Source organism: Schistocerca gregaria, chromosome 3 (genome assembly GCF_023897955.1).
Source record: "Schistocerca gregaria isolate iqSchGreg1 chromosome 3, iqSchGreg1.2, whole genome shotgun sequence".
NCBI lineage: Eukaryota > Metazoa > Arthropoda > Insecta > Orthoptera > Acrididae > Schistocerca > Schistocerca gregaria.
Window position 1 is genome coordinate 291,588,228 of NC_064922.1, and position 13,362 is coordinate 291,601,589.

General features: G+C 39.3%; 1 protein-coding gene across 6 annotated transcripts in view; it reads left to right on the forward strand.

Annotated features, from left to right (window-relative positions):
• Positions 1–13,362, forward strand: part of LOC126354294 (ribonuclease 3) — a 244,217-nt gene that overhangs the window by 124,136 nt on the left and 106,719 nt on the right. For all 6 annotated transcript variants that reach the window (XM_050003841.1, XM_050003843.1, XM_050003842.1 and 3 more), the window contains 4 exons: positions 1,030–1,161; positions 2,026–2,169; positions 2,392–2,495; positions 5,071–5,176. In XM_050003841.1, the coding sequence (XP_049859798.1) occupies positions 1,030–1,161; positions 2,026–2,169; positions 2,392–2,495; positions 5,071–5,176 (486 nt within the window). The remainder of the gene's footprint in view (positions 1–1,029; positions 1,162–2,025; positions 2,170–2,391; positions 2,496–5,070; positions 5,177–13,362) is intronic.

The window sequence follows — 13,362 nt, forward strand, 5'->3', positions numbered from 1 at the left end:
TTGAATGGATAGCAAATAAGGATGTTTCATAGGATTTTACGCACCGTGCTCACCGGTATGTCCAATTTTTGGGCAATTCTCCGTGCACTACACATTCGCACACCACCACTCATCTCCTCCTGCATTGCTGTGGCCACTGCTTCCACTGATGTTGAATCAATTCATTTTCTCCCTCTACCACATTGCACATCAAAAGAACCCGTCTTTTCAAATATCCGAATCATTTTCACCAGAAATTGGACCAACGCCTTTTTTCAAACCTTTCAGTGTCCAGAACTTCTGCAGAGCAGTGTGTGCACAGTCATCATTGTCGTAACACAGCTTTACAAGCAGAGTGCGATCCTGCATTGAGACAGTAATGGCGAACGCTGCAGATTCGAAAGGAGGAAAAGCCATGTACCTGGCATGTTTATACCAACTTCAGTGGGTTATACGCATGACGGGTGTTTTCATTTACATATTCTATCACATACAGCGCCATCTATTCATCAATTTCCACATTTTTTTCCCCCCTGTCGTATGTTTTCCCCCTTCTGCGATAATATCCAATTGCAATTTGATGTCATTCTGACAATGGTCTTATTTCTATAATGTTTTGAAAGGTGAACTTCAATTATAATCACCCTGTACTTTGTCCACTTCCATCAGAAGAAGAATTACTCTTGCAAAATAAAAAGTACTTATAGTGAACTCAAGAATTTTTCCCAATGCAGTATTCCACAAATCATTCTTTACTGCAGATTTACCAGGACACATTTGTGGAGAAAGGCTGATGATAATCAGTTCACTATAACATCCAACAAGTCAGAAAGTATAGCAACTGTGCAGCTCATCGGGATATTTCCCTTTATCACTCATTTGCATAAAAGAAATTGCATGTATGTGTTATTTGAATTAAATGTATTGAGATATGACATAGTGAGTCGAGATCCAAGTAGAAAAGTGAAAGTTCAATTATTTTTTCATCTAAATAGCTTATCATTGAAAATTATATTCTTGTAATTTAAAACTATATTCTTTATTCTGCAGACTCTTAAATTGGAGGATTATATGCTGTATGCCCATGGTTCTGACCTGTGTCATGATTTGGAGCTTAGACATGCTATGGCTAACTGCTTTGAAGCCTTAATGGGGGCCCTGTTTCTGGATGGAGGAATTGGAGTGAGTTTCAAAGTTGTTGTTTTTCTGTTGCAATAAAAAATATAATGGTAACATGTAAGTAAGTTGCTTTGATGGGAGTAAGAATTTTAATACTCATATTTCTTCATCCAATGTATTGTATTTTATTAAATTGTGTTTCTTATTTCAAATAAAAGAAAATAGGAGCATTTCTTGTTTCAAGTAAAGGAAAAACAGAGTCATTCTTCTTGTGCTGCTTACAAAAGTTAAATCACACTGAGACCATTAATTAATCATTTGGAGAGCATGAGAATTTACAACTTTGCTATTTCGCTTTTCCTCACTGGAGAGCTGGGGTTATGATAACAAATATTAAGGCTTTGGGGTTATGATAACAAATATTAAGGCTTGGCCTCAGTGGACGATAAGTAGAAAGTAAAGGGGTAAAATGTATTTGCTTGAAACAGTGTGATTTGTGTTCATTTATCATTGTTTTTTCATGGGGGTACCAGTGTTTCCTTAAAAATATGCTGCAAATCAGTTATCAATAGGTGTAGCCAGTTATATCCATATTCTCCACTTTTAGTTCCAATTTCATGTAAGAAATTGCATTTCATTTGTACATTATGGTTTGTCTCTTCCTTCTGTCTTTCAGTTGCAGCTGTCGTATGCATTCGTTCTTGTCAGATTTATTTTTTAAAGGAAGGGTGTCTTCTCAGGACACTTCATGTTCTTCTGCAGTCTTAGTTTTCATTCTCATTAAGATCTTCCCATTCAGAATAGATTTTGTTTTATATTCAATGATAGTTGCTTCCTTCTTTGTGTTTTACTGCAACATCAGTGTTTATTTAGATGTATCAGTAAAATATCTACCTAAAAATTTAACAGTTTCTTCTTCATTTTTAGGTGGCAGACAAGGTATTTTCAGAAACATTATTTAAGGAAGATCTGGATTTGTTAGATGTGTGGGTGAACTATCCTCCACATCCTCTGCAAGAACAAGAGCCAATGGGGGATAGGAAGTGGATACCAGCTTTTGAGCTTTTGCAAGTGAGCTGACAAACATTGTGTTTGAGACCTACTTTGTCACTTATCATTTGTGATGTGTATGAGGTTTTGCATGGAGTAACTTTTTTAAGTATGCCATGTGTAATTTTCATTTTCTTTGTTTCCAATAATTCAAATTGTATAAAAAATTTTATGCCTCAAACATTTTTCAGATGTTACTCAAATGCAAATATTTTTCAGTATTGTTCTACTTTTTTTCCCCAGAAACTGACAAAATTTGAAGAATCTATTGGAGTTGAATTTAAACACATAAGGCTCTTGGCTCGAGCATTTACGGACCGAAGCATTGGTTACACCAACTTGACACTGTAAGCACTGTTTCTCCTGTAAGGAATATATTTTAAACTATAAACTAAAAACAGTGGAGAGCACATGCTTCCCTGTTCTTGTAATAGCTCTGGTTGCTGTTGGGCAGGCAAGAACAAATTTGTAAATGAAAGAATGGTTGAAACATTGGTAGTATGTGAATGGCTGACAAACGTAGCTCATAATTTTTGTGATACACTTTGAATGTTACAATGATCCAGTCATGGACAAACTCATTACCTGTTATTCTTTATGGTTAATAATAAGGGCTGGCTGTGATATTTTTGCCACATATTCTGTAGTGTTCTTATTGCTTCAGTCATATTGCATGGTTCCTGTAGGTGAAGTAAAGTCTTTTTCCGAAAACAATGTCTAGTTAAGCCCATCACTATGGTCTTTATTTTTGTACTACCATGCATTATAAAACTTAAAATCTTCCTTTACACTGTGATGTACTTAATGTGTTTTGATACTTTGCATGAACATGCGTTGAAATATTCATGCTCTTTTGGAATAACAGTGTAGAGGGTGCAGAAAAACTGTCATGAAATCTTAACACTAGATAGCTGATGCCAGTAGAAACCAAAATTACTAATGTTGTGTAGGTTGACAGCGCACAATTTTTAAACTATGGAAACTTGGCGCCACATGCTCTGATTGGCCACAGGATTGCCCTGTTGCCAGATGCTCTGGACAACGCATGACCACAAATCCTTTGCCTGCCAGAGATCACGATGTGTCTGAGGCGGTCCGCATGCTTGGTTGTAGTGCGCCAGCCTTCCACTCTGGGAGCGTGGGGGTGAATCCACAGGTGTCCCAGCACATTCATTGTAGTTTCATGATAAGACGTACTGGGAACAAGCCCATCAACAGCTGCTAGTTCACTTACAGAGTGTCTTTTACAACTTGTGTCGGCCCTGGAAAGGTCCTTTTTTTGTAGCTAGGACATTGTTTACTTAAAGCATGCGCTCGGTCTGGTGACCCTCTGATGCGACACGAGCTTGGTAACGTCGAATGGTGTTTTGCCGAACTCTTTCAATGATTCCTGGCATTGCCCTGATGTCACTGGCAGCATGGTGAATGCGATCCATTAATTCGTCTTTGTTTCTAGGTTGTTCACAGTCAGGTGGATGAACTAGAACCTTGAAGAGTCACCACAGGAAAAAGTCCGGTGGCGTGAGGTCTGGTGATAGCGAGGGCCATGTCCTATGAGCACTTCTGCCAATTGCCCGACCGTCAAAGAGTTCATTTAAATCTCCGCACACAGCACAACTGTTACGTGCAGGCGCCCCATCATACTGCAACCACATGCATAGCTGTATGTCCAGGAGAACATCGTCCAGCAGGCTGGGTAGAGTTACTAGTGAAGGTAATTTGCCCCCTAGGTCGAGGAGGCAGATGGACTGGCCCAGTCAGATAGTCACCCACAATGCCTGGCCAAATGTTGAGCGAAAATGGTTCCTGGTGTCCATGGACATATGTGATGTGAGAATTTGCCCTTGCCCAGTAATGAATATTTCAAGTGTTGTAAAGGCCATCCCGATGGAAGGTGCACTCGTCGCTAGACAACACAATGGTGGGAAAGTTGGAATCTTGTGCAACACGTTGCAGAAACCACCAGCAAAAGCTTGCCTCTGTTCATAGTCCGCCACAGGATTTAGGTCTTGAACGGAGTGGAAACTAAATGGATGCTGGCTGTCATCCCTCAAAACCTCCAGGCTAATTGATAAGTGACCCCAACACTGTGTCCAACTGCTCAAGTACTTGTCATAGGTGCTTCCTCGAAGCGATCGAGAACAGTCTCTTCAAATGCAGCATCCTGTCGTGTTTGAGGTCTTCCTCCATCACCATGATATCACACTAATGAGCCTGTTTCACCAATTCGCTGGTGAATTGCTGTAAATGTTCATGGGTGTGGGTGGCGTCTTGATGGGCACTGTTCCTCATACAACCATTGAGCTAGTCCATAAAAAAAAAAAAAATACTGTGCCGCCATGCTTACTGTATGACTAAATTGCAGGTGATGTGTGTGTGTGTGTGTGTGTGTGTGTGTGTGTGTGTGTGTGTGTGTGTGTGTGTGTGCGCGCGCTCCAAAGCGAAGCTTACATGTTGATACCTCTGACAAGAGGTGGGGATGAACAGCAAGACCTATTCAAGATGTGCACATATCATGTTAGGGCAGTGACGGGGCAAGGGATGTTTTTATGTGTGAACTGACAACCATAGCGCTGCCAGTCAACTGACGAATGGCAACAGGGCAATCCCGCGACCAATCGGAGCATGTGGCACCGAGTTTCCTTAGTTTAAAAATGGTGCGTTGTCGAGCTACACAGCATTAGTAATTTTGGTTCTTACAGGCGTCAGCTATACAGGATTAAAATTTCGTGACACAAATTGTCTCCACCCTGTATTTGGCTTGCATAGTTTTATTCTATTCCATGTTTAGTGACAACAGTAAGTCATCACTTTTCCTTCAGTAGATGAACAGTAATATCTTAAAAATGTATTTTTTCAAAATGTATAATTATCTTTCTTTCAGTAGTATGACTATGATATATCTTTCTGTAAATTCTACAGGGGTTCAAATCAGAGGCTTGAGTTCCTCGGAGATACTGTCCTGCAGTTAATTGCTTCAGAGTATTTGTACAAATACTTTCCTGAGCACCATGAAGGTCATTTGTCTGTAAGTATTCCTCAGTTATTATTCAGCACATGGTGTGTGTATGCGGGGGGGGGGGGGAGAAAAAGAGAGAGAGAGAGAGAGAGAGAGAGAGCAGGAGTGGGGAGAACAAAATATGTGGTTTTCAGTATGGTATATTTCTGTGTAAATGAGTTAGTGTGGGAAAATTCAGAGTGGGATTGTGATTTTGAACAAGATACAAATCACAATCATCATAAAACTAGAGATCTCTTGGCAGACTACCAGCAGCACAAAGATCTCAACAGAATTTGAACCAATTGTCTCTCAAGAGTTTTTCAATATAGGGCTCTGCATAATGGGTTGATAAACACGAGACACCTTTGACTATTTTTAATTTCAAATTACTCTTCACAGCAATTTTTAGGTGCCAACTTTCCAAAATACAGTGTGTCCATAAAGTCCCTTACAACTTCAAAATTTTATTACAAAGACAATTGTTGAAATATTTTACCGAAATTTCTTTTATTGTAATCACTGTTTACTGAAGTTTTTTGTTGGTGGAAGGAACTGAACCTTTATAAAATGGAAACGCCTCAAGAGAAGTGTCCTGGTTTATTGAGACAAAATCGGATGCACAGATTCAACGGAACTTCAGAACGAAGTATGGAAGAGATCCATCATCACACCATTCAATCGACGCATGGCACAAAAAATTTATGGAGACAGGGACAGTGTTGGATACAGGGAAGGGGGGGGGGGGGGGGGGCGACCAAGAACATCGGAGGAAAACATCGATTGTGTTTTAAACGTCTTCACTCGCTCATCTACAAAGTCTATTCACACTGCTGCCAGATCAGTTGTGATAAATTGCTACCCTGCCTTACGCCGTTTATAACACTAACTTGTCTTTGTTGACCTTCCCCTTTTTACTTCTACCTGGATTTCGTAGATGATGTAGGGCATGAAAGCTGCCCGCTTCGTAAACTACCAGCACTGTGGACAGGCCAGTGCCTGAGATGCATGTCAGCCCATCTATTGCTCACAGATTTAGCCCACTCAGTTTTGAGATATTTTAACACATTTTTGAACAATGGAAAGTCTAGGATGGAATAACAAAAATATTATGGAAAGCATAGGCTGCTATTCACTACATAGAAGAGGCGGTGAGTCACAGACGGACACAATCAAAAGAATACTATGTTATAACCTTTAATCACCAATAATTGCGTGGATATTCAAACACACTCGCTTAGAGACAACAACTCAGTATCTCTTATTCGACTGCCGTGCCGTGACATGCGGTCAGTGCCGTTCGTAGCTAGGTGACGCTCCCGCGCTCAGCCGAGTTGCGGAGCGCCTCTATCGCCGTTTGCGCGTACTGTCGTGGCGACACTGTTAAATGTCGTGGCACTGTCACAACATACTAAACATTTAAACTTCTGGTCCAAAGGCATTTTTCGGAAATATAAAGCACACACACACACACACACACACACACACACACATTGCCACTGTCTCCAGCTGCTGTGGCATGGAGCTGCAAGTCTAAGGTTTCTATTCACTCCCTTGTTGAGCAGTCTGGTGTGGCAGTTGAAGACAGCAAAACGAAAGCTAAAGTTTTAAAATTAACATTTAAGAAATCGTTCACACTGGAGGATCATTCAAACATACCATCATTTGACCATCGGACAGACTCCCATATGGATGACATAATAATAAGCATTCCTTGTGTAGAGAACAATTGAACGATTTGAAAGCAAATAAATCACTGGGTCCAGATGAATCCCAGTTTAATTTTACAGAGTACTCTCCAGCATAGGCTCCTTACCTACCCAGCACAAAGTCCAAGCGACCGAAAAAGCACAGGTTATTCCAATATATAAGAAGGGTAAAATAACATACCAACAAAATTACAGACCAATATCCTTAACTTCTGCTTGCTACAGAATCCTTGAACATATTCTCAGTTTGGATATAATAAACTTTCTTGAGACTGAGAAGCTTATGTCCATGAATCAGCATGGTTTTAGAAAGCATTGCTCGTGTGAAACTCATCGTATCCTTTTCTCACATGTTTTACTGTGAAATGGTTGTGGTACAGGGTGTGAGCAGTGCACGGTCAAATGGGTGGTGCCGCAGGGATCAGTGCTGGGGTCACACCTGTTCCTTATTCTTATAAACAATATGTCCTCTAGTATTACAGGTAGTTCCAAATAATTTCTGTTTGCTGATGACACTAGCTTGGTAGTAAAGGATGTTGTGTGCAACATAAGCTCTGTTTCAAATAGTCCAGTTCATGACATAGTAATGAAAATGTAATGAAATTGAGTGAGTGGTCATGAATTTTGTTTTGAGTGTCAGTCAGGTGCATACCCCCATAAATGTTGTATTCAGCCATCCATTCCATATTACTCACAGACTATAATTTGACATCTGTCGAGCGAGGGGGGCAGAGGAGCACACAGTGTTTGCTGCGGGGAAAGGTGAAGTGCGTCCAAGTACTGTATGTACACTGTGCAGGCAAGACAGACTTGTGTTTTGAGCTTCCACAAAAGCAGCAAAGTGCAGGGAAGGATATAATCATTAGTTAAATACCTTCTAATGTCAAAATTAAGATATTTGTTTGTACTGTCATGTCAAACAATGAAAAACAATGGCCAAAAGTGGATCAAAAACACAGATAACAATGACAGAGTTCAGTGACAGAGCTGACAACAAGCAGTCTACACCAGTTAATTTTATGCTGCACAGCTGGCAACAAACATTGTCATATCAATACTGCTTGAAGCCTTCCAACTGCTGCTGCCCCCCCTTTTTTTCATATCATTGTTTTACACAATACAAATAGTTTAATTTACAGCAATTGAAAAGAGTGCTATAAGTAGTTTGATTAATAAACAATTTCCTGTTGGACATTAGATGAGGAAATGGAAATTAAAACATTGGAAGACCCAACACCTGCCATCAAGCAAACAATTTCAGTGAAAGGTAGGACCTGCTATAGAATTTTCAGAACTAACATGTTTCATGAACATGATTGATTGTGCAGTAATGATGTAAAAATACTGTTTTTCATTTTCCATTTGTACTATTTTGAAAATTTATGGAGCTATTTTAGTATTCAGGTAACTAAAGTCTATATATATATATACGGGGTGTCCATAAGGTCCCTTTACAACTTCAAAATTTAATTACAACAGCAGTTGTTGAAATGTTTTAACAATATTTCTTTTATTGTAATCAGTGTTTATAAAAGTTTTTTTGAGAGTGTTTAATAGACATCTATATGGGCGGCTTTAGTTGCACGAAGCACATCAAGATGGTACTCAATTTCTTGCCATGTTCGCTGTAGCATAGCGTCATCAGTGGTGGTAATGACATTACAAATCCTTTGCTTCAACTCATCAATGTCCCATATCTGTGTTCGATACACAATATCTTTTACATACCCCCATAAAAAAGTCCAAGGAAGTTATATCTGGCGAACATAGTGGCCAAGGAGTTGACCCATGCCCCCCAATCCATGTCCCTGGAAATGTTTCATTGAGGAACCGACGAACATGCAGTCCCCAATGTGGTGGTGCACCATCTTCCTGGAAAATGATAGCTGGTCGTAAGTCAGTCATTTGTGAGGCTACATGTTTGGTCAGAAGGTCGAGGTAAACATCTGCAGTAATTGTCGTCTTGTTGAAGAAAAATGGACCAATTATTCGGCTGCACATGATTCCACACCACACATTCACTTTTGGACTATCCTGGTGAAGCTTCATAGTCACATGACGGTGTTCAGATACCCAGATTCTCACATTGTATCTGTTTAATGTCCCAGAAACATGAAAAGTTGCCTTGTCACAGAAACAAACTCGCTTGAGGAATGCTTCATCCTCCGAAAGACGTTCCAGCATGTTGAGTGCAAACTCTGTCCATTTTGGCTTGTCATTTGACTAAAGTGTCTGTAATAGTTGCACTTTGTAAGCGTACAACCATACGTTCTTGTGGAGGACCTTATGCACAGTTGAACGTGGTAGTTGCAACTGTCTGGCAGCAGAGCGGATAGATTTCGTAGATGAACGAGTGAAGACGTTTAAAACACGATCGATGTTTTCCTCGGATGTTCTTGGTCACCCACCCCTCCCTTTATCCAACACTGTCCCTGTCTCCATAAATTTTTTGTGCCATGCATGGATTGAAGGTTGTGATGATGGATCTCTTCCATACTTCGTTCTGAAGTTCCATTGAATCTGTACATCCGATTTTATCTCAATAAATCAGGACACACATTGTGTCTTCTCTCGAGGCATTTCCATTTTATAGAGGTTCAGTTCCTTCCACCAACAAAAAACTTCAGTAAACAGTGATTACAATAAAAGAAATTTCGGTAAAATATTTCAACAGTTGTCTTTGTAATAAAATTTTGAAGTTGTAAAGGACTTTATGGACACTCTGTATTTTGGAAAGTTGGCACCTAAAAATTGCTGTGAAGAGTAATTTGAAATTAAAAATAGTCAAAGGTGTCTCATGTTTATCAACCCATTATGCAGAGCTCTATTTTGAAAAACTCTTGAGAGACAATTGCATTGGAGGAATGTATGCAAAAAAATCATATCACTTCATCAACAGCTGACATAGTGAAGAGAGAATACTTTAATTTTGTGAATATTCTGCAGAACAACTGAAATAATTCAATACTAAGAAGGATAAACTTTATCACTTTCTGTTGAATTTGTTGCAGAGTGTGAACCATAGTTTCATCAAGTTCATGCAGAAGCTGTTATGCATGTTTCATGGAACTGCTGCAGTCAATAGATGCTTTCCTGTTAACAAAGAAGTTTTAATTGAAAACTTAGAAGAAGATACAATTGTTGCAGAAAAAGTTTTATAATACAATACAATCATTAGGTGGTGTACACAATAGGGAGAAACAACTGAATCAATGATACTAGCTGTGAAGAATGGTTTATCAAAAGGAGTAGAAGGCTTAAAAAAGAAGAAATCTGATGAAAATGAAGTGACCAATCTTAAAATAAGGAAGTTCAAGAAATAAAAAAAAGCTCAAAAATAAAAAAGAATGATTGTAGAAAAGGCAAAAGAAGAAGTCGAAGTTTTCGGCGCTGAAATTTCAAGTTTAGCTAAGAAACTGAAACACTGAATCTTTTGCTACGAAGTTTGACACTTCACATAAATTTTGTGCATTTGAAATCGTTATATTATCTTGGAGAAATTTGTGGTACAACCCGACCAAAAGGAGGGATTGGTTGGTAGGACACATTCTGAGACATTAAGGAATCACCAATTTAGTACTGGAGGGAAGTGTGTGGGGTAAAAATTACAAGAGAGAGACCAAGAGGTGAATACAGAAAGCAGATTCAGAAGGATGTAGAGTGCAGTAGTTACTCGGAGATGAAAAGGCATGCACAGGACAGAGTAGCATGGAGAGTTGCATCAAACCAGTCTTTGGACTGAAGACCACAACAATATACTTCATCCATACATTTGTAGTCAAATGTTTTCTATGTTGTTGTTGTTGTTGTTGTTGTTGTGGTCTTCAGTCCAGAGACTGGTTTGATGCAGCTCTCCATGCTACTCTATCCTGTGCAAGCTTCTTCATCTCCCAGTACCTACTGCAACCTACATCCTTCTGAATCTACTTAGTGTATTCATCTCTTGGTCTCCCTCTATGATTTTTGCCCTCCACACTGCCCTCCAATACTAAATTGGTGATCCCTTGATGCCTCAGAACGTGTCCTACCAACCGATCCCTTCTTCTGGTCAAGTTGTGCCACAAACTCCTCTTCTCCCCAACCCTATTCAACACTTGCTCATTAGTTATGTGATCTACCCATCTAATCTTCAGCATTCTTCTGTAGCACCACATTTCGAAAGCTTCTATTCTCTTCTTGTCCAAACTATTTATCGTCCACATTTGACTTCCATACATGGCTACACTCCATACAAATACTTTCAGAAATGTGTTCCTGACACTTAAATCTATACTCGATGTTAACAAATTTCTCTTCTTCAGAAATGCTTTCCTTGCAATTGCCAGTCTACATTTTATATCCTCTCTAATTTGACCATCATCAGTTATTTTGCTCCCCAAATAGCAAAGCTCCTTTACTACTTTAAGTGTCTCATTTCCTAATGTAATTCCCTCAGCATCACCCGACTTAATTCGACTACATTCCATTATCCTCGTTTTGCTTGTGTTGATGATCTTCTTATATGCTCCTTTCAAGACACTGTCCATTCCATTCAACTGCTCTTCCAAGTCCTTTACTGTCTCTGTCAGAATTACAATGTCATCGGTAAACCTCAAAGTTTTTATTTCTTCTCCATGGATTTTAATACCTACTCCGAATGTTTCTTTTGTATCCTTTACCGCTTGCTGAATATACAGATTGAATAACATAGGGGAGAGGCTACAACCCTGTCTCACTCCCTTCCCTACCACTGCTTCCCTTTCGTGTCCCTCGATTCTTACAACTGCCATCTGGTTTCTGTAGAAATTGTAAATAGCTTTTTGCTCCCTGTATTTTACCCCTGCCACCTTTATAATTTGAAAGAGAGTATTCCAGTCAACATTGTCAAAAGCTTTCTCTTAGTCTACAAATGCTAGGAACGTAGGTTTGCCTTTCCTTAATCTTTCCTCTAAGATAAGTCGTAAGGTCAGTATTGCCTCACGTGTTCCAGTATTTCTACGGAATCCAAACTGATCTTCCCCGAGGTCGGCTTCTACTAGTTTTTCCATTCGTCTGTAAAGAATTCGTGTTAGTATTTTGCAGCTGTGACTTATTAAACTGATTGTTCGGTAATTTTCACATCTGTCAACACCTGCTTTCTTTGGGATTGGAATTATTATATTCTTCTTGAAGTCTGAGGGTATTTCGCCTGTCTCATACATCTTGCTCACCAGATGGTAGTGTTTTGTCAGGACTGGCTCTCCCAAGGCTGTCAGTAGTTCTGATGGAATGTTGTCTACTCCCGGGGCCTTGTTTCGACTTAGGTCTTTCAGTACTCTGTCAAACTCTTCACGCAATATCGTATCTCCCATTTCATCTTCATCTACATCCTCTTCCATTTCCATAATATTGTCCTCAAGTACATCACCCTTGTATAGACCCTCTATATACTCCTTCCACCTTTCTACTTTCCCTTCTTTGCTTAGAACTGGGTTTCCATCTGAGCTCTTGATGTTCATACAATTGGTTCTCTTATCTCCAAAGGTCTCTTTAATTTTCCTGTAGGCAGTATCTATCTTACCTCTAGTGAGATAAGCCTCTACATCCTTACATTTGTCCTCTAGCCATCCCTGCTTAACCATTTTGCATTTCCTGTCGATCTCAATTTTGAGACGTTTGTATTCCTTTTTGCGTGCTTCATTTACTGCATTTTTATATTTTCTCCTTTCATCAATTAAATTCAATATTTCTTCTGTTACCCAAGGATTTCTACTAGCCCTCGTCTTTTTACCTACTTGATCCTCTGCTGCCTTCAATACTTCATCCCTCAGAGCTACCCATTCTTCTTCTACTGTATGTCTTTCCCCCATTCTTGTCAATTGTTCCCTTATGCTCTCCCTGAAACTCTGTACAACCACTGGTTCTTTCAGTTTTTCCAGGTCCCACCTCGTTAAATTGCCACCTTTTTGCAGTTTCTTCAGTTTTAATCTACAAGTCATAACCAATAGATTGTGGTCAGAGTCCACATCTGCCCCTGGAAATGTCTTACAATTTAAAACCTGGTTCCTAAATCTCTGTCTTACCATTATATAATCTATCTGATACCTTTTAATATCTCCAGGGTTCTTCCATGTATACAACCTTCTTTCATGGTTCTTAAACCAAGTGTTAGCCATGACGAAGTTGAGCTCTGTGCAAAATTCTATGAGGCGGCTTCCTCTTTCACTTCTTAGTCCCAATCCATATAGGGATAGCAGAAATAAGTAGATTATTGGTGTTCTAAATAGATATCTACTTTGTTGTGTATGAGAGTATTATGACACAAACAGAATTAAAATTTTCAGGTGGTTACTTGTCTAGTAGTACTTTCATTTGGTACACATTTGTTTGTTATGAAATGCATGTAGTGTCAGCTGTGGTCTGTGTTAATACATATTACATAATATTGTGTTCTGTGATTGTGTGTGCAGTACACAAAGGGAAAAAAACTCTGTGTATTGTTAATATAATAGTTAGTTGGTGTTAGATATATATATTTTTCAGAGTAAA